We start from the raw sequence: 18142 nt of genomic DNA, 5'->3' as shown, positions 1-18142 counted from the left end.
TTAACTCAGGTTTTTCAAGTGCAATGCAACTGTAGTTTTCACTACAGGCTAATTACTGCAAAAGCAGTCTGTATTCTAGAAACTTTTGCCAGCAGCGGACTGAAGAGTATGCTCTGAGAAATGGTAGATGTATTCTATCTACCCCTGCCTTCTCTCTACTTTCTTTCATGGAGTTCTAGAAAGCAACTTTGAGTAGTATCATACTGAGGTCTTTGGAATAGCAACACTGCTTGCTTGCACTGGGCACTGCTGTTGTAGAAATGAAAGGAGTTCAGATCTCCAGGGGCAACCTAATGTTTACTAATAAGAAATACTAGCTATTAGTAAGCACCATGGCTAGGATTCTTTTGAGTAGAGTCTAGGTATTCTTAGCTATTCCTTGGTGAATTTGAGGGATCAGGAGGAGGAGGAGGAGGGAAGTAGTAATGAGTAACAACAGCAAAAAAAACCCAAAAACCATCTTTTCAGCAGTGTGTGGCTTAACATGTTTTTCCCATTCATCCCTTTTAGGCATGATGTATCAAATGATTTTGAAATAACTATAGAAGTCTACAGTTTGGTATGTATTGGCCCGTGTCAAGAGGATGTGGAAGGGAAAATGATGTGTTGTACTTTCTTAATACCTTTTTGCCTCGTAGGTGCAGAGAAAAGAAGCTCCAGGCACTGATAAAAAGAAAAAGGCAAATAAATCTAAGGTAAATGGAACACAAAATTCATTGTGTTGTATATCAAGAGGGTACACTAAGACAACTGTAGTATTCAGGAAGAACTGACTAATAGTTTTAAACAATCTGTTTCTTGCTTTTTCTCCTCTTCTTTTTTGTAAGAAGATCTGCAGTAACAGCTGAGTTATGCAGTCCTGCAGGTATTAGTGGTTTGGGCTTGCAGCACTTAGGGTTTAAAATATATTGGGGGACAAAGTGAAGAAAGATTCTTAATTGTTCTGCAAAATGCAGAATGAAAAAATATATATCTAATATATGGTTGTTTCTGGTAGTGATTTAGTGCTCTTATTCTCCAATTAACATAAAATCCACAAGTCAGTATGCCCTACTCTGCAATTCTGTTGGCCCTAAAGCTCTATTGAGCATCTATAATGCTTTTCTTCCTAATATTAAGTAAAAGCAATAGTTGCTTATTTTTAAAGCAAGTGTTGTTTTAAGAATCTCTTGGAAGTAAGCATTTAAGCATGAATAACATGCATGTTTCAGGTGTTTGTGCTTTAAGGCTTTGTTAGCCCTCAACATGCCAGTGGCTTGTGGTGTTTTTCATTCGCCATTCCAATAGTTGGATGTGCATTAATTGCCTGTTTTAGGTCCTATTTCCTTCTTTTAAAGATATCTGTCAGTCTGCAAAAAAAAAAAAAGTGAAAAACTTGAGTGTCTTTCAAAGGTAATGGGATACATTCTAAAATCCCATACCAGAGAAAATAGTGATTTTTTTTTTTTAAAGAAAAGGAACTTTATTTTCGTTTTGCATAGTGAAAACATACTCTCATGTTATCCCCTAATAAGGCTAGTTAAGAAGCCTAGGAAATTGCTTTCTTGTGCAGTATTTTACAGGAACCTTCACTTAGTACTAAATGTTTTTGTGGCACTCTTGCTAATACAGGGCTAATGGCATCTTGTACCTGCTTTCATCTTTCAGGTTCAAGAACAGATACATATATATAATTCTAATTTCTAATAACTATCTCTTTTTTAAACTTTGATACTTTCACATGAAAATAGAGATAATAGACAACAAGCTGGACATTGAATGGCTCTATACTTGTGCTGTTATCATCTACTGTTAACAAGTTGCATTTACTTATTACAGGAAGGAAAAATGTCTATTAAGATTGCTTTTTCAAGTGCATGCTATGCGTTCCGAGCTGTTGCATTGAGTCTGGGTTCAATAAACACAAGGACTTATAACAAGAGCTAGCATCTATTTAAAATTAATTTAAATGCTAAGTCTTAAAATATAATTTTCATGGCAATGTAAGAACAGTTACAGTAGCTTGAAATCCAAATGCATTCATTTTCTTGTGTTCTTTTGCAGGTTATCACTCCAAAGAGATTATTAACATCTATTACCTCTGTAAGTATGAATGTAACACTGTAACAAGCTCTGTGTACAGCTACCAAAGGCTGTATTTCCGCATGTGAGCCTGTATCTGTATCAGGCTTTTATGTCCCTTACTTGAAACTGTAACAGTGCAGATTTCTATCAAACTCTTCAACGTCAGCTCAAGAAAGCTGAAGAAATTGGTGACAGCTCTAAATAATGTTGAAAATATAGTTAGTACATTTTTATTTGAATTCATTTTCTAGTTGTTTTTAAATATTGAAAACTTCAAAACTAGTTTCTCTGTAACCTAGCTTAGTCTTCTGTAGAAATTCTCCAACTGTTTTCTCACTAAGTTTTTGTTTTTTTCTTTCTAGAAAAGCACCCTTCTTACTCCAGGTAAGCAAAATCTAAACATCTTATACCAAGATGAATAAGCAGCTTTACTATCAAAAGCAGTGTATCAGTAAATAATATTTGCAATATAATAATTCCATGTAATAAAGAGAAAATGTCAATGTCAGTTACCATTGGCATGTCTGAGTTATGATTAGTGGAAGCTCTCTTTGCAGAATTAAAGTTAATATCTTGTATCTAATGCCTGTGGTTAAAGTTCCTCCTATGAAGATGAACTCAAACAAGTTCTGAGTCTTAAATTGTTTTGATATCAGACTAATATAGAATAAACTTGGAAATTCTTAAATATATGATCAGATTATGAAATTTTGCTTCTCTGTAGTGTCAAAAACCAAACATATTGTTAAAACACTTGGCAAGAAGGACAGCAACATCTCAGTTTCTCTGACATGACTGAAATGCGTTATACGCTTGTCTAACTTGCATCAGGTACTTGATGTCCTTAGTACAAACTGCAGCAATAATAAGTTCATGAGCAAGCTTTGAAATGTCTACAAAACTGCTGCAGCTAGTCTGATTCCTGTGCCTGAGCTACAGGGCTTGTTTCTGTTGATACAGTGCAGAGAAATAGTTGGTCAAGTTCTGAAAACTGCAGTGTTATCACTTCAAATCTCTTTAACTTCTCAAGTTCCTACTGCAGGTCATATGTGCTTTGCAGTATGCCCTAGGCTGCTTTTTTTTCCCCTGAGGCCTTTTGAGATGAGGTATCTCATCCTCTGCGAACGTTTCAAAGCCTTTTACTAAAAGAAAGGATCCTAGAGCAGAGGAATGGAGTGTACAAAGATTTCTGCCTGGGCTATGCTGCAAAGAGAGCTTCTGGTGTATCGAGTAGAGCATTTGCACAGTATTACAGATAGAGCCTGCCTACACCTTAGAGCAACTTGGTTGTGTGTAGTGTTACAGTTTGACTTGAACTTTTCTCCACAGCCATGGCCAGTCCAGGTGGCCCTAACGCTGTACGCACTACTAATTTCATCCTTGTTGGATCCCACAAGCTATCGCTGTCGTCTGTAGGACATGCCAAATTTGCACTGGACAAGGTAATGGAGATTACTGTCTTTGTAAGATAATCACGTGCCACTAGAAAAAAAGAATGAGTTTGCTGTTCCCAGGTAAAATTACCTAGATTTTCTAGAATGCAAAACATTATATACACGTGTATGTATGAACACAAGTGGTTTTACTGATTTTTAGCTTCAAATGACTGAAACATCAATTTAAGATGCATCAGAAAGAAGGGCATGCTATCCTGATAGGTGTTTTCTCTGCAAGATCAGTGCATAGTGTGCTTATGCAAAGCTAATGTCACCATTTGGGTACTGATTGCTGTCCTTGACAAAACTGATGTGTACAATTGACATCTTTGTGTACAGACTTCATGCTGTTTGTTGCTTTTACTGTCTTATGCTAATCAATGGCTTATTACTGAATAGATAAATAAGGTACTGTGTTGTAATGATGATGAAGTATTTAAAGTTCTCTGCATTTAAATGACTTTAAAACCTCAGTATGAATTCAGATAAGAGTATGAGTTTCCTTTCATAACCCAACTAACCATTTAGAAACAAGCAATATTTTTTTGCAAGAGCTATTACCAAGTTTTATATTCTTAGTCCTTTGTCCAAATAACTTTATTGGCTCTTGCCATTGCAAGTTAGAAAAACTACATTCTTGCATTGGAAACTCTAACCTTGTAATATCTTAAACGTTAAAATAGTTTTAGGTTAATGCCAGCAGCTGTCCTAAAACTAGCATAAGTTAATTCACAAACTACAGTTTATACTGGCACTGAATTGCAATTTTATCTGTCCAAACAGCAGTATCAAAATAAATTCTTAGAATTCTAACTAACATATTGTGATGATAGTAGTATTGCAACAAGAGCTTCTGACGAGATTATAAGAGTAGTGGTTTGTGCACAAGCTTAAAAACAATCTCAGAGCAATCTCAATTTGATTTTCAGAAGGTTTACCTTCTACATATAGATCCAGATTCCTTTTTTGAAACTGTCTGAGAACTTATAATTGAATGGCACTGCTGCTATATTAAAGTACTGATCTTGAGTCTTCAGCATAAATATTCTTCTTAGCAAGAGCTATGCTTAAGTCTTACTTGGCACGTGGTTTAGTCATTGGAAACCCCTTGTTCTGAGGATTAGGGGAAACAGCTTTTAATTTATATTTGACAGTCTGGATTTGAACCATTTTAGATTCATCTTTAGGATGGTACACTGGGCTGGATGAGTACAAGCACAATGTTTACCTAGATTTCTAGGGAAAACATGGCTTAGTTAAATGTTTCCAGGTGCATAACTTCAACAGCTGTGAATAAGAATCCCCCTTTTTGTTGGAGAGCTTTTGTGAAATTATGATCCCTGCAGACTTTCATTTTTACCTTGGCCTTTGACTGCACTAAACATCTGCTTATAAACTTACTCCATATATTTCTAATAGGAAATCAACCTCTAACTCAATGGGTTTTGGTTTTCATTTTATATGCATTTCTAAAACTAGAAAGAACAAAAATCAATTCCTGTATAACTGTTCCCCACACCCTCTTTTATTTCTTAAGGTTTCTTTTTTTTTTTTTTAAACTCTCACAATGCTGAGCATTTTTCTTTTTTCCATAGATGAATTTTGAAGGGGAGGAAAGAGAGCTGTTGAGCTATATGTTCCGGGACAAGGTTGCTATGATTGCTTAGTGTTTATCACTAAATAGGAATCTGGCTTTCTAGTGCATGTTGCTTATGTCTGCCCTCTGATCTTCTGCATGTTTTGAAAATTCTTAGGAAAAAAAAAAAATGCTTACAAGAGCTTATAAGCAAACATAACAAGATGCTGGGAGCCTTTAAAACCAGAATTCTACTCCTTGTATTGTACAATGCTGAGGATGCTGCAAGAATTTTTATTTAAAACATTTAGGGCTTTCCTTAACTTGTGTGTCTTGTCTTTCTAGATCACTAGAGGGAGGCTTTGAATCAAATTGATGCCTCTTAAATACTGCTAGTCAGGAAATCTAAGCCAAATTCTTGATGAACTGCATGAAATGTAAAATCAGCTACTCTGCTGATGAGGGGCCGTGGAAAAAGACACTAGCAACCTAAATATTGGTTTAACTCAACTTACTGTCATTGTGAGCAGTTCTAATTTTTGTCAAACTAAATCTTTTTTAAAGAGGACAAAAGTTTGGAAGTACCCAAAAAGTGAAGTTCCTACCTGTACACAAATTTATAACTGAAATATTTTGCTTGGTGCATGCATTATTAGGTTTCTAGGAATTACATCAAATATACTTAAATAATTGCTCCTTATCTCTGAAAGTAGCATTATGTAGTTAACTCTGCTTGAATCTCAGAAAAGTTTTCCTTAATTTTGAGAAAAGAAAGTGATGAATTTAATGACTTGAGGGTTATCATGAAATTCTTTACAGATAATCTTCTGTTTCAGCAAACCAGCTTCTTTTCATGGCAGATACCTGTATGATCACACCAGAATGCAAGCTAGCCTAGTCAGGGACTCCTCATTTAGCTGTTTATTCAACAGATAGCTTTTTCCCCCCCCAGTTTTGTCTCCACTTTGTCTTGAAAGGGATTTATTGCTGACTGGAATATAACATTCTCTTATTATATGAATAGGAGGATGTTCTGAAACCTTTTTAAGTTTACTAATAGTGTTGTACACTCTGCATAACTCAGAAGTTTGGTTTGCCATACAACCTTTTTGCTTTATTGTCACACAGCTCTTTACTAATATGCTTCTCCAAATCTCCAAAGTGCTTCTGTCTGACATAAAATAGTATTAAGTATTTCTTGTTCTGATAGCAACAACATACTATACGTGGAGTGCTCTGCAAATTCTTTATTTTAATTAGCAACTTGTCTTTTTGCCTGCAGAAATGTAAGGACTGTGATTTTTTTTTTTTTAAATTCTTTTGATAGTAGTGACAGGAGCACTCACTGCAATTGGGATGCTGTGCATGGAGGGGCTGTGGGAAGTCCAAAGTTAATTTTTATTGCATGTTCTTCTTCAAGCTTCTTGGAAACTGAGCTACCCTCCACCAGCCTCTGGTACAGTAGTTAATCTACTTTCCTTAGTGACTGAAGGTAGGGTTTGGAATCTCATTAAAGATTACTTAGCACAGGTCTTTAGCAACTTGAATGCCATTCAGGAAAAATTGCTTTCATTACTTTTCCCCTTCTAGGCTTTTTTGTACAAATATTTATCTGCATAGTCATAACTACATCAATATCTACCAACAGTGCCTATAGCATCCAAGTACCAATCCTTTTTGAGCTCACTTTGATATTTTCCAAGCAGCTTAAGGTCAAACCGAGGCAGAAGCTTGCAGGATGTGGACTGCTGCCATGTGTTGTTTATAACAGTGCTTGGGTTGCCTGTTGCTTCTAGATAGAAGCATGCTTGTGTGTACATCCTGAGTAAGCTAAAAAGCAAAAAGTCTTTCAAACCTTCTCAATGAACTTGAAACAATCAGTGATTATTACTGTCTTGCTTGAGGCTGACCACTTTCTTCTGGCTGGAGGTCCTAAGAACAAGACAATGCTAACGTGCTGGTGCAGGTGGCTTGCTTGAGTTCTAGAGCAGATGTTGGAGAGTCTCAAAATTAGCTGACTAATTGTTTTACCCTTTTGCAGGTTCCTGTTTTGTCTCCTTTGGAAGGTCATATATATCTAAAGTTAAAATGCCAAGTGGACTCTTCTGTGGAGGAAAAAGGGTTCTTGGTAAAGTATTCACTTCAGTTTCCTTCCTTGGAAACAGCAAGTCTTACTAAATATACTCACTTCATTATTTTAACTTCACATATATATTTGTGGTGATAGTAAACAAAGCTGACTATATTTGTTCTTCCTGAGTCAAACCCCAAAACCTTTCTTTTGTCTTCTATGTCAGCCTAAATTAAAGCTGTCTTTACTACTGTTCCCTTTTATTCACATCTTAAGTTATATACATTTTTCTTCTTAACAGCTTGCTTGTTATTCCAAACTTCAATTCAACTTCCTTTGCTATAGTTTGTATGTGACATGAGATTCTAATTTCACTGCCAGAAGCTCTTAGGAGACCAAAATCTTAGATTTTGGTATGAACAGATTATCTCTAGCAAAAGATGCTTACTTCACTGTGTGCACAGACTTTTACTTAAGCTACTTTCTAGAGACACCTTAAGCAGTTCTCTCTCTGAATCTGGGCTTTGGAAAATATGCTTGGGTCTAACAGATGGAGTTGTTGAGGTTGTATCCAGCAGATGGCAGTAAATATGTTATGAAAATACTTCAGCAAGCCATTAAACTGTCTTTACTCTAGTGTTTTCATAATTTTTTTTTCAAGCAATTGTCTCCTTAATAAAGTCTGTTCAGCTTTGATTAGATGCAAACATTTTGCATGCTTGTAGTGTTTGATAGCCCATGTTTTGTATGCTGCTTTTAAAACACATTTGTTTACTTCTGTTGCACTGTTCTCCAGGTTTTACGTGTATGTATTACTTTTTTTCCAAAGTGAAGGTTTGGAAACTCCCTGCCTTATTAAAAATGTATAATCTAAATTATGAAAAGTAGAAAACAAGATATGAAAGTTAATTGGAGAAAAATGTTTTGTACAAGTTCATGAAGAATCAGGGAGAGAAGGGAGACAAACTTCCCATTGAAATACTAAGGAAATGGGCCTTGAAATAAGCATAATCCTGTCTCCTATAAAATAAACTGCCAAAAAAATATTTAAGATTATTTTTTAGTTTCTTTTAAACTGTGTGGAATCCTGAATGTAGCCTGCAGAATAGCCAGATATAAGCTTTGTGATCCTAACTTGTAAATCAAGATGACTTAAATATGTAACCAGAATAGCTTGTGCTATACTAGTACGTGGTTTGTGAACCACTGAGAAAGTGTCTTTTATGTGCTACCCTCCGTTATCAGAAAATAAAGGGAATGCTTAACATTGTCAATATTAAAAATCTAGTCATTTGAAATAGCAGTGATAGGTGCATTTTGATCAAAAGGCAACAGTCTATCTGGAAAATAAGTATATATTAGAAGTCTCTCCCAGTAGGTATTTTCTCCTACTTAAGCTTACTGCAGTGAAGGGTTTTATTGGCAGAACCATTCTGCAGGAAAAAAGTAGTTGAGTACAGACCAAACTGAAAGTATAACGTTAACACTTTTTTCTCTTTTACAAGACTATGTTTGAAGATGTTAGTGGATTTGGAGCTTGGCACAGGCGGTGGTGTGTGCTTTCTGGAAACTGTATATCTTACTGGACGTACCCAGATGATGAAAAACGGAAGGTAGTACTGGTCATAAAGCTCAAGATTGAAGTTCTGTAATACTTCATGTATTTGCTGATCTTTTTTAATAACTCATACTTAAGGTTTCAGGTAATTACATACAGAGCAGGAGATTCAAACTTCTAAAGCTTCCTTGGGGGATGGAGAAGGCTTGTCTTCATAAATTTGACATAAACAAGGGCAAAAGTAGAAACTGACTGTTTTATCTGTTGGGGAAGGGGAAAAGTAGTAGAAAATCTGTATTAAATTACCCTTTTAGCCTTAAAACTTCCTACTGTATTTGTCAAATTAGTAATGCAGAGGCTATTTAATTGAAATTGACCAAGTTTGTACAGGTTAATAAGCAGGCTGTATCCAGTTGCCCTAAATTTTAGACTAAACATTGACTTTAACACTCAATATAGTGAAGGGTGAGATTGGACAACCTTTCTATACTGTATAAGCATGGCTGTAATTATGGACTGTGTTGTTTGCAGTTGCTGCTTTCTTGGATCTCTCTTTTATAGCTGAAATTGGTGCTTTTAAGTGGCTCTTACATAAACCTGTGTTATTGTCTGGCTAATGAGCCAAATCAGAGAGGTTCATCTGTCACTAAGGTGAACCTTGTGTCTCCTTAGCCTTTCCTGCAATATGCACTGAAACATTTCAAGTTTCTATAAGGATTGCTTTCAAGAGGGTTTTTCTGACTAACTTAAGCAGCTTACCATTAAATACTTGTTTGTTGGCACAGCACTTCTTCCCCCCAAATGTGACAAACTCTGGTTCTTATGGATCTTCTATGCCAGTCCAGATGCCTGAATTTAGTTTCTTTCCAGCTAACAAAGGAAGACCAAATGCTGATATTTGCCAAAATATCAGTGTACTCTGTTTCCTTGCCATGAGAGAGGAAAGTAATCTGTTTAATGTAATGTAATAATAATATTTTTTAAAAAAGCTAAAAATCGATATGATAAATCTTATTCTCCTTTAATTCAGCAAAGCTGCTTTGGTTTGCCTTCCAGGCTGTTCTGTTCTTGAAAATGTTCTAGGTTTATCTTTTTTAGAGTAACAGAGATATATTAAAAGAATGATACAGGTATATAAAAGAATATACCTGACTACTCTCCACAGCAATGGTAAAATCTCTCTTTTAGTGTTTTATGGCTGTTCTATCATGCATGGTAGACATAGCTCAGAAATATCAGTATTGGGCAATTATTGCTTTAAATGATGACATTTTAAATAAAATAAGCTTCACATGTTGGGAATACACATTCTGATGGATATATTCTTTCTTAATTTTAGTTGAAATGGAGCTATCCTTTTTCCTGTAACCTAAATTATATTAACTATCCATGTTTAGTGACTGTTCCCATTAAAAAGCAAGCTTTTCTCCTGCTCAAGAGCTGCTTGTGATGTATTCTGTAGGTGTGATGAATTGGAAGAGATCTGTAACTTTAGTTGTATAGCTGAACCTCTCTGTAGTCAATGAAAAGGGATAACCACCTTGACAATTAAAATCCTCCTTAAAAGTGGCTAGCCATTAACTACAGAGGGAGCTGAAGCAGCTAGACTCTGCAGCTAAGTGCATTAGTTGCATGTTTAAAGATGAATCCATATGCTTATAGACTCTGACAGGAATGATGCAAGCATCCTTAAAGTTCTTGCTTTCTGTGGCTTTGATAGCATTTGCTCAATCAGTTTAGATTTTATTATGAAGTTCTCTTGAATGAGAGTTTAAAAGCAAAGCTTCTCTTGAAAAAGTGTGAATATATCTTTCTAAAGTCTAAGCCTTAGAGGGGTAGATTTGTTAACTGTATTGTATATGGAAGTGTGTATTCCACTGTCTGTGTTTTTCCTCACCTTTGGCTCTTTTCAATGTGCAAAGTAGAATACTTCTATTTATTGGGGGAGAGAATTCATTTAAAAAAAAAATTGTTAAAACATGATCAGAATTAATCATAGCAGCATTCTTTACTGATGAGTGAACTTGACTTTCAGCATCCTTTGGGCCGGATAAACTTGGCTAACTGCACTAATCGTCAGATTGAGCCAGTCAACAGGGAGTTCTGTGCCCGACCCAACACCTTTGAACTAATAACTGTCCGTCCTCAGAGGGAAGATGATAAAGAGACTCTTGTCAGCCAATGCAGAGACACGCTCTGTGTTACAAAGTAAGTGGATGAAATCACGAACCTCATGTGGTTTATGGAAAGGGAGGGATTGTCTTACCTTACGTCATGGTTTTAATATAGCTTTACAATTTTGGCACGCCGATGCAGCACTCATTTAAATGTTTAGATTTTGGGGATCACACTTAAATTTTGTTCACTCTTAGTCTTGTTTTGTCTTATTATCACGCTTCAATCTTCTGGAAATGCTGAGTTCTCTGTTCTTAAAAGTAGAAATGCCAGGTGGTTTACTGGAACTTAACGGAGTTCTGGAATACTTGATTTCATTTTTTCCTTTGCTATTTGGGATTTTGTAGATAAGCTTGACCTTTTTCTGACTCCCTATGTAGAAGAAGGGGGAGATGTCTAATTCATTGTTCTTTGCTTTTTAGGAATTGGCTATCTGCTGATACTAAGGAAGAACGTAACCTTTGGATGCAAAAGCTAAATCAAGTTCTTGTTGACCTTCGTATGTGGCAACCTGATGCTTGCTACAAACCAATTGGAAAGCTTTAACCGCAGGAAGGAGAACATGAAGAAAATACCTATGCAAAAGGCCATGTGAACTAAAAAGGAAAAAAAAATTAAAAATCTGTGGAAAGTCATCTGGATCACTTAAGCTTTAAATTTGAGAGAGTACATACCTTTATATAGGGCTGTTATGCAGTATTTTTGTCTCACTTTAAAGATTTTAAAACTTATTTCATAGCTTTTGAGTATAGTGGGAAGCAATTAGCTGTTTCTAAATGTGCTAAATATTTATATAACTTTTGGGATGTGTTTTTAGCTAAGTACATTCTCTTCTTGAAAAAACTAAATTATTGCAGGAAATCGCACTTCAGGTCTCAGGGCCAGGGAGGAGCTAGTGAAAACACAAGCTAACTAGCTAACTCAGCTCCCTGAATGAGTAGTTCAGAGTTCTCTGAGAAGAAAGGTGCTGAAGCAGGAACTTTATTGTTGGAGGGTTTTTTCATAATGATCAGGCATAGAAATTAATAGTAAATTTTATTCTAAAGCATGCAATATAGGCATTTCTTGCTTGCACAATATCTTTGTGCTCAGAACAGGAGATATTCACAATACTCATGCTTCTTTTGTTTTAAATATTTTTGTTGTTTCTCGTACAAACTGGTATGGATAAGTGTATGACATGTATGCTATGTCGTTTACAGGTGTGGAATTATGTATGCAGTATATTGCACTTTGATAGAAATGAAAGGTCTTGAATATTTTTGTTAGGACTGCTATATTAAAAATAAATTTTAGCTTTAGGGTTGTGTACATTAGTATTTCCTGGACCTCACAGTTTGTCCAAGCTTGAATTCTACTCCATTTGAGGGCCAGGAATAGGTTGTAAAATAGCTTTTTCTGTAAGACACTATAAAGCTGCTATCTACCAACTAATACTCTGGCAGAAAGTATGGGTCTTCCTCCTGCCATAAATGTCTGTAATTGCATATAAAAACAGTACTACAGACCCATCATAAAATGCCAAAACTACTCAGTTAAAATCTGCTATTTTCACAGCTTTTCACTGTTCTTAGTGAAATACTATCTGATTACCCCACTATTACAAATGCAGTAGTGGAATACTTGTTTAGCTGTCGTATTTTCATACTTGAAACACTAAATTCTGTACCTTAAACTGCCACTTTTGTACTTTTGCTTTTAAATCTACTTTCCTTTTATCCAATGTCTTTAAATATTTCCAAATTATGTATTGAGATTTATTTTATCCTTTTAAAATAAAAAAAATAAAACGCTATGTAACTACTTCTAATGTCATCTATGCATTTGAGACACTAGTTTGTAGGCTAAAGAAGAGAAGATGGACTCCACACAATGTTTGGGAAAGGATTCTATTCACTATATGTATCCCGAAATCTTTATTTGGGAAGATGTTGCCTCAGGGGTACCTGGCATTGAGTTTTGCAATGGGAGACCAAATTATTGATTGGCAGTTACCATGAACTGGTTGGAATAAAACATCTGGATGTAGAGGCTGCTAGAGACCAGACCAGTTTGAGTGCAACAAGGAGAAATGCTTCTTTTCTCTTAAGGTAGAGACTTTGACAGCAGAGTAGCAGTACAACATAAACAGAGGAAGAGTAAATTTAATCCATGGATACATGGTAGACCATCCACTCACCTTATTCTTCCAAGAAGATGTTAATAAAAATCGTTAGATATGAAGCAAGAGTCTATAAACATAAAGGTAAGTGGCATACTTTTATTAAGGTTAAAAAGACTATTAACCATTATAGAAACTAGTATTTGTATTTCATTGCCTAAGCTGAAAAATATTCTCAACAAGGAAACTTGTCACCTGTTACAGTTTATACAAGATAGAAAAGCTGGCCTTGATGGTGGGTTCCAAGCACAAGCTGCATGTGATGGTCACCTGTACTACTGCAGGCAGAAGCATGTGACAAAAAGCCTCCAGTTACACTCTTGAACCATGCTGCTGTGAACCTTCTGTCAGACTTCCCTGGTTCTTCTAAAGGTGAGCAGTGACATTTCTTTCTCAGAAACAGCAGTGGTCTGTTTTCTGGGCATTACAAGGTAGGCATGAGGGAGCAAGGAAAGCTGGTGTGAGGGGAGTAAGTTTCTATGTTATTTTGGCTGCTGGTGCACTGAAGCCTTGATAAATGTCGAAAGCAGAAATACAAGAGCAATCATTCTACTTAAATTTTTTTACTCTTAATACTAGAAAGTGATTGTGCTCTTTCTACTGCGTAGACCATGCAGGGCCTTTAGGATTTTATCTGTTTTTGATGAAATGGAAAGCCAAATACAGCTCTAGGGTTTGAAAAGATTCAGACAAATGTCACTGAAGGGCGAGAGCTGTCTGCCCTACCGGTTGGAACTTTTTTTGTATTTAGTTGAGCCTTTTGGAAGAAGCCAGACCAAGGGCATTCAAATAGCTCCTGGTAGATACAGATGCAGTTTTCTTTCTTTCAAAAATAACTCAGATGACAAAGCATTAAGTTCATGTAAAACACAAATGGAATTACTAATAACATTTGTCATAATCAACAAATTGAGCATCAAAACAGTTAAATTAAGGGAACAGAGTACAATTCATCATTTGCTGCTGCTTTAGATTAATTAAGCTTTGTCAGAATCAGCTATTTAAAAATACATGGTGTTCAGTTACTAGTGTTTGATGGTCGAGGATGTAGATCTTCAACTGTTTAAATACTTTTAAATAACAGAGATACAAATATAGAGGAGGGTTGTTAGGCTATATTTGCAAATAGTTACTGCCTCAGTTACAAATCCTATCTTTGCATCCAGCCTGATTTTAATGCTGAACTGCAGAGTTTGCTGCTGAGGCGTGAGGATGAGGTTTGTTCAGGGCTCCTGCAGCCAAGGGCGAGCCCATTTTATGGAGTCCCTCAAGGACTGCATCAAGCACACAGCAGTAATGCTGCTAGGGCAAATCTGAGAGCTTTGAGATTTGCCTTTGGAGGTTTCAGGTCTCTTGATTGAGAGGATGTTCTAATTTTGTAAGAAGGCTTTTTCTATGGTTCACAATCTCATGATGTTTACTAATAGGAAATTCTACAAATGGAAAACGCTTTGCTCTGGGCAATGAATTTTTTTTAACTGAGGAAACTTCATTTTCCCTAGCTTTTATAACTCCTAATTGACATTATTAAAACCTAACCTAAAATGAAACAGTGATTTGCAATGAGATTGCCTGAAAATTTGGCTTCTAAACACATGCTGTTCTCCTCCCCTTTTTAATTGCTTCATTTCCTTATGGGGGTACAGGAAATTATCTGACACGGTTCCATAGGTATTGTCCTATTGTATCTGATCTATAGCAAAACCAGAGGTGGGTGCACTTGACTTTTGTCCTGGTGGTGCTTTTAATGAAAGACAGGGAGGCTGGCTTGGCACACATACACTGAACACTATTCTCTTTGGCAGAGAGCTTTTGTACTGCAGGCAGGCAGGTTTCCTTTTCCCACCTCTAACACTTGATAGCAGAGGCATGTGTGAGGAAGGATGGGTTCAAACTGTTTCTTGGGAGACAGTGGATATTTTGATAACTCCTAAATGCCTTGAATGAATTGAAGCATTATTAGTAAGTATAATTCAATTAAAGAATTTATTTTCTCTTGATTTCCTAGAACAGGTAGCTAGAATATTTTTATAAATGTTAACAGTTGTCCCATAAGTCCCATAATAAATGGTGTTGCACTGACTAAAAAAAAAAAAAAAAAAAAACAAACTAAAGATCTATAACACCTTCAAGTCCTTGTCTGCCTATTCAAACTGCTGAGTAGATGCAGACACAGCCAGAGTGCTCAGGTCCATGCACAGCCAGGCCACCTCATTCAGTTTGTCGAACAGCCTCAGGGCTGGGTCACAGCTGACACAGCCTTATGCAGAGGACACTGTCAGAAAAAAAGACCAAGTACACCCGAACTTTGGCTAACTGATGGGCTCAGTCATGCCATGCTAGCACTTAGTATTTACCATGATTTTCCATGTGTAATCAGTACAACTTTATGCAACCAGCAAAGCTGTCTCTAATTTTTATTGATTGGATATTTTGTTGTTGTGGTAGTAAGTTCGTTCTTTCTCTTTTTTTTTTCTTCAGCAATATTGGGTGAGCTGGTGTAAAGAGACCACTTTTATTTCAGTCCTCAATCCTACTTATTAAGTAGAGCAGGTAAGAGCTGCCTGTTACCTTTGGTAATTCCTGAGGGCATGCCTACATAACAAGCAGGAGAGAACATCTTGTGTTTGTTATGAAGCAGAAGAGTGAAGATGTTAGAGCTTTAAAAAGTAATCTGTGTTAAATACATTGAAGGTTGTAAGGTTACCAGCTTGTTAATGGGGGGGAAGAGAACTTGTGCTCAGGCCGACCTAATGCTGCCAGGCAACTCTAATTCCTAGTGCCTTGTTACTCCTGGCACACTTTAATAAGCAAATAGCAGCTAAATAATGTACTAACAGTCAGGGCAATTACACATACACAATTTATAGTAACAAAATGCCCCCCGTCCTTTTGGGATCAGATTAGTTGTTGAAACAATACAAATGGAAAGACCAGAAACGATGTTCTGTAAGAAAAACAATGAGGTTTGCTCTATGTTGAAAAAATCTTCTGGATTTCCAAACCAGCACAATAAGTGGTCTAGCTGGCAGGTATCCTTTGATTTTTTTTTATTTTTATTTTTGAAGTGCCAAAGAAAGACTTGCCTACTTGTGCAGGTGGATGACTTTGCAGTTTGAGATGCACTGCTGAAAACAGTGCAGTCGTGCTAACTTCAGTACTGTTGCCTCTTTGTACTGCTATTTTGAACAACAGAAGAGTTTGACTCTGATAACTTGCTTCCTCTTTTCTTCCTTTCTTTCTGTTTTTTGGTCTCTAATAATTTTGTTTCCTGGAATGTACTCGGAAGCATCACCATAAGACATGGCTTTGTCAAACTGGGAATCAATGTCCACCTTGATCTTTGAATATAGCTTCAATCTGATCATTGAATGGATTCTCCTTTCCAAGCACTTGAGGCCATTCGCGTAGTGCCTTCTGCCAGGTAACACTTGTTCCCAGGGCTGCAGCAATCTGCAAACATCACAGATAGTACTGTCAATTTCTTGTGTCTCTACAACATAGACATTTCATACTTAGGAGTACCCACCAGAAAGAAGACTCCTCTCTATATTCACATAGAATCACTAAAGTTGGAAAAGACCATCTAGTCCAACAGTCAACCCAACCCCACTGGGTTCAGGAAAAGTGATTCTACCACCTCCCTGGCAGCCTGTTCTAATGCATTACCAGTCTTTCTGAGAAAAAATGTTTCCTAATACCTGAACTGAATGTCCCCTGGCATAACTTGAGGCCTTTTCCTCTCATCCTAGCACTGTTACCTGGGAGAAGAGGCTGACCCCCTCCTGCCTCCCCCTCCGCCACCATCTTTTTTCAGCAATAAAGCAATTAGCAATCAAGTCTCCCCTGAGCCTTCTCTTCTCCAGACTAAACATGACAGACTGTAACCTCAAAGAAAAGTTCAATCCAGCTGCTTGCACAGGGGAAAATCCATTTGAACAATGAAAATAAAGATTGCGTATCTGCACCTCCCTGACCAGTGCAAAAACTAGATTTACCAACAAATGCTCATTTCCAATAAAGTGAAAATAAAGATATGACCTCCAAAAGTTTCTTTAAGATGTAAATTACTATATTAAATACTTTTAGGATGCAATTTGCAAGCATGAAGTTCCACCTTCTATTAACAATGTGTTGTCTTTTGTCAGTTACAGGAAAATAGAGAGATGATAAATGCAGGCACCCAGGTCTCCAACGGTTTCCTGACACCTATGATGTCTGGGCAACAGACTTCTATTTGAAAACCATAGGCTCTGATTCTCCTAACAATTATGAAAGTTTATCAAAAGCACTGCTTGGATATAATGCATAAATCTCTTGTTAGTCCAAAGGAATTCAAGCTCTTGAGTTCCTCTGATACATCTAATAACTATTCACTCTGATATACTATAAGGAAACCCTAGGTGCTGTGAAAAAAGAGGTCTAATTATGTCCAGGTTCAAAGCCAACCACCTCTGATTCTCTGAGTTCACAGAGCCTTTTCCCAGGAGAGCTGCTGGAAGTGGTAGAATAGCTCTTCTCCTCGCTACCAGCATTGCTCTGCCTTTCATGGGGTGTTTGCCCTAGAAGTTATTCACTAGAGAGAAATTGTTTCTGTATTGCTAGGGTGAAAAACATCAAGGGCAGGAGGAAAGGAAAGAGGAGACAGCCTGATTCGCCTTTAAACAAGTTTTCACACTTTGCTAAATGCATTTTTTGTTTTAACTTCTACAATTATACGGTAACTTTACTTTCAGCCATAAAGCTCATGCTAACATTATCAATGGGACTTGAACAGGGCTAACAAAGCCGTTTTGTTAAGGGCCAAGATGGGTTCATAGAACCAAAGTTTTTGAACTAAAGTTTCAACATTTGGGAACAGGCTGGAGCCTCTGGGGAAGTTTCATGCACTTCTTTGTAATGCTGTGCTTTTGAAGTAACGATGGGCCTGGAGAAGCCAGGAGAAGAAAACTTTCTTTTATTCAGAGCTCGTGCACAAAGAGTCACACCTGTGGGGTAGAAGCTCTTAGATTCTTGTTGGTTGTGACCTCATTATCAGGGACGTTGCGTAGGGGAGAGGGATAGGGGAAATTGTGTAACATGATGTCTTTTCTTGGGGCAA

At 36.8% G+C, this 18142-nt stretch overlaps 2 protein-coding genes across 4 annotated transcripts in view; one reads left to right on the top strand and one right to left on the bottom strand.

Annotated features, from left to right (window-relative positions):
- Nucleotides 1–15155, top strand: part of ANLN (anillin, actin binding protein) — a 30726-nt gene extending 15571 nt beyond the window's left edge. The window contains exons 16-25 of one of the 2 annotated variants that reach the window (XM_010713033.4): nt 511–559; nt 639–695; nt 2044–2082; nt 2427–2448; nt 3394–3506; nt 5096–5149; nt 7118–7204; nt 8653–8760; nt 10741–10913; nt 11303–15155. In XM_010713033.4, coding sequence (XP_010711335.2) covers nt 511–559; nt 639–695; nt 2044–2082; nt 2427–2448; nt 3394–3506; nt 5096–5149; nt 7118–7204; nt 8653–8760; nt 10741–10913; nt 11303–11426 — 826 coding nt within the window. In that variant the 3' untranslated portion in view covers nt 11427–15155. The remainder of the gene's footprint in view (nt 1–510; nt 560–638; nt 696–2043; nt 2083–2426; nt 2449–3393; nt 3507–5095; nt 5150–7117; nt 7205–8652; nt 8761–10740; nt 10914–11302) is intronic. The other variant, XM_010713034.4, reaches the window with a different exon arrangement.
- AOAH (acyloxyacyl hydrolase) overlaps nt 13126–18142 on the bottom strand; it is a 67652-nt gene continuing 62635 nt past the window's right edge. For both annotated transcript variants that reach the window (XM_010713032.4, XM_010713031.4), the window contains exon 22: nt 13126–16494. In XM_010713032.4, the coding sequence (XP_010711334.1) occupies nt 16366–16494 (129 nt within the window). In that variant the 3' untranslated portion in view covers nt 13126–16365. The remainder of the gene's footprint in view (nt 16495–18142) is intronic.

The sequence above is a fragment of the Meleagris gallopavo genome, chromosome 6, assembly GCF_905368555.1.
Source record: "Meleagris gallopavo chromosome 6, MGAL_WU_HG_1.1, whole genome shotgun sequence".
In the NCBI taxonomy this organism is placed as follows: Eukaryota; Metazoa; Chordata; class Aves; order Galliformes; family Phasianidae; genus Meleagris; species Meleagris gallopavo.
Note: the sequence above shows the minus strand (reverse complement) of the source record. Positions and strands in the feature narration are given on the sequence as shown.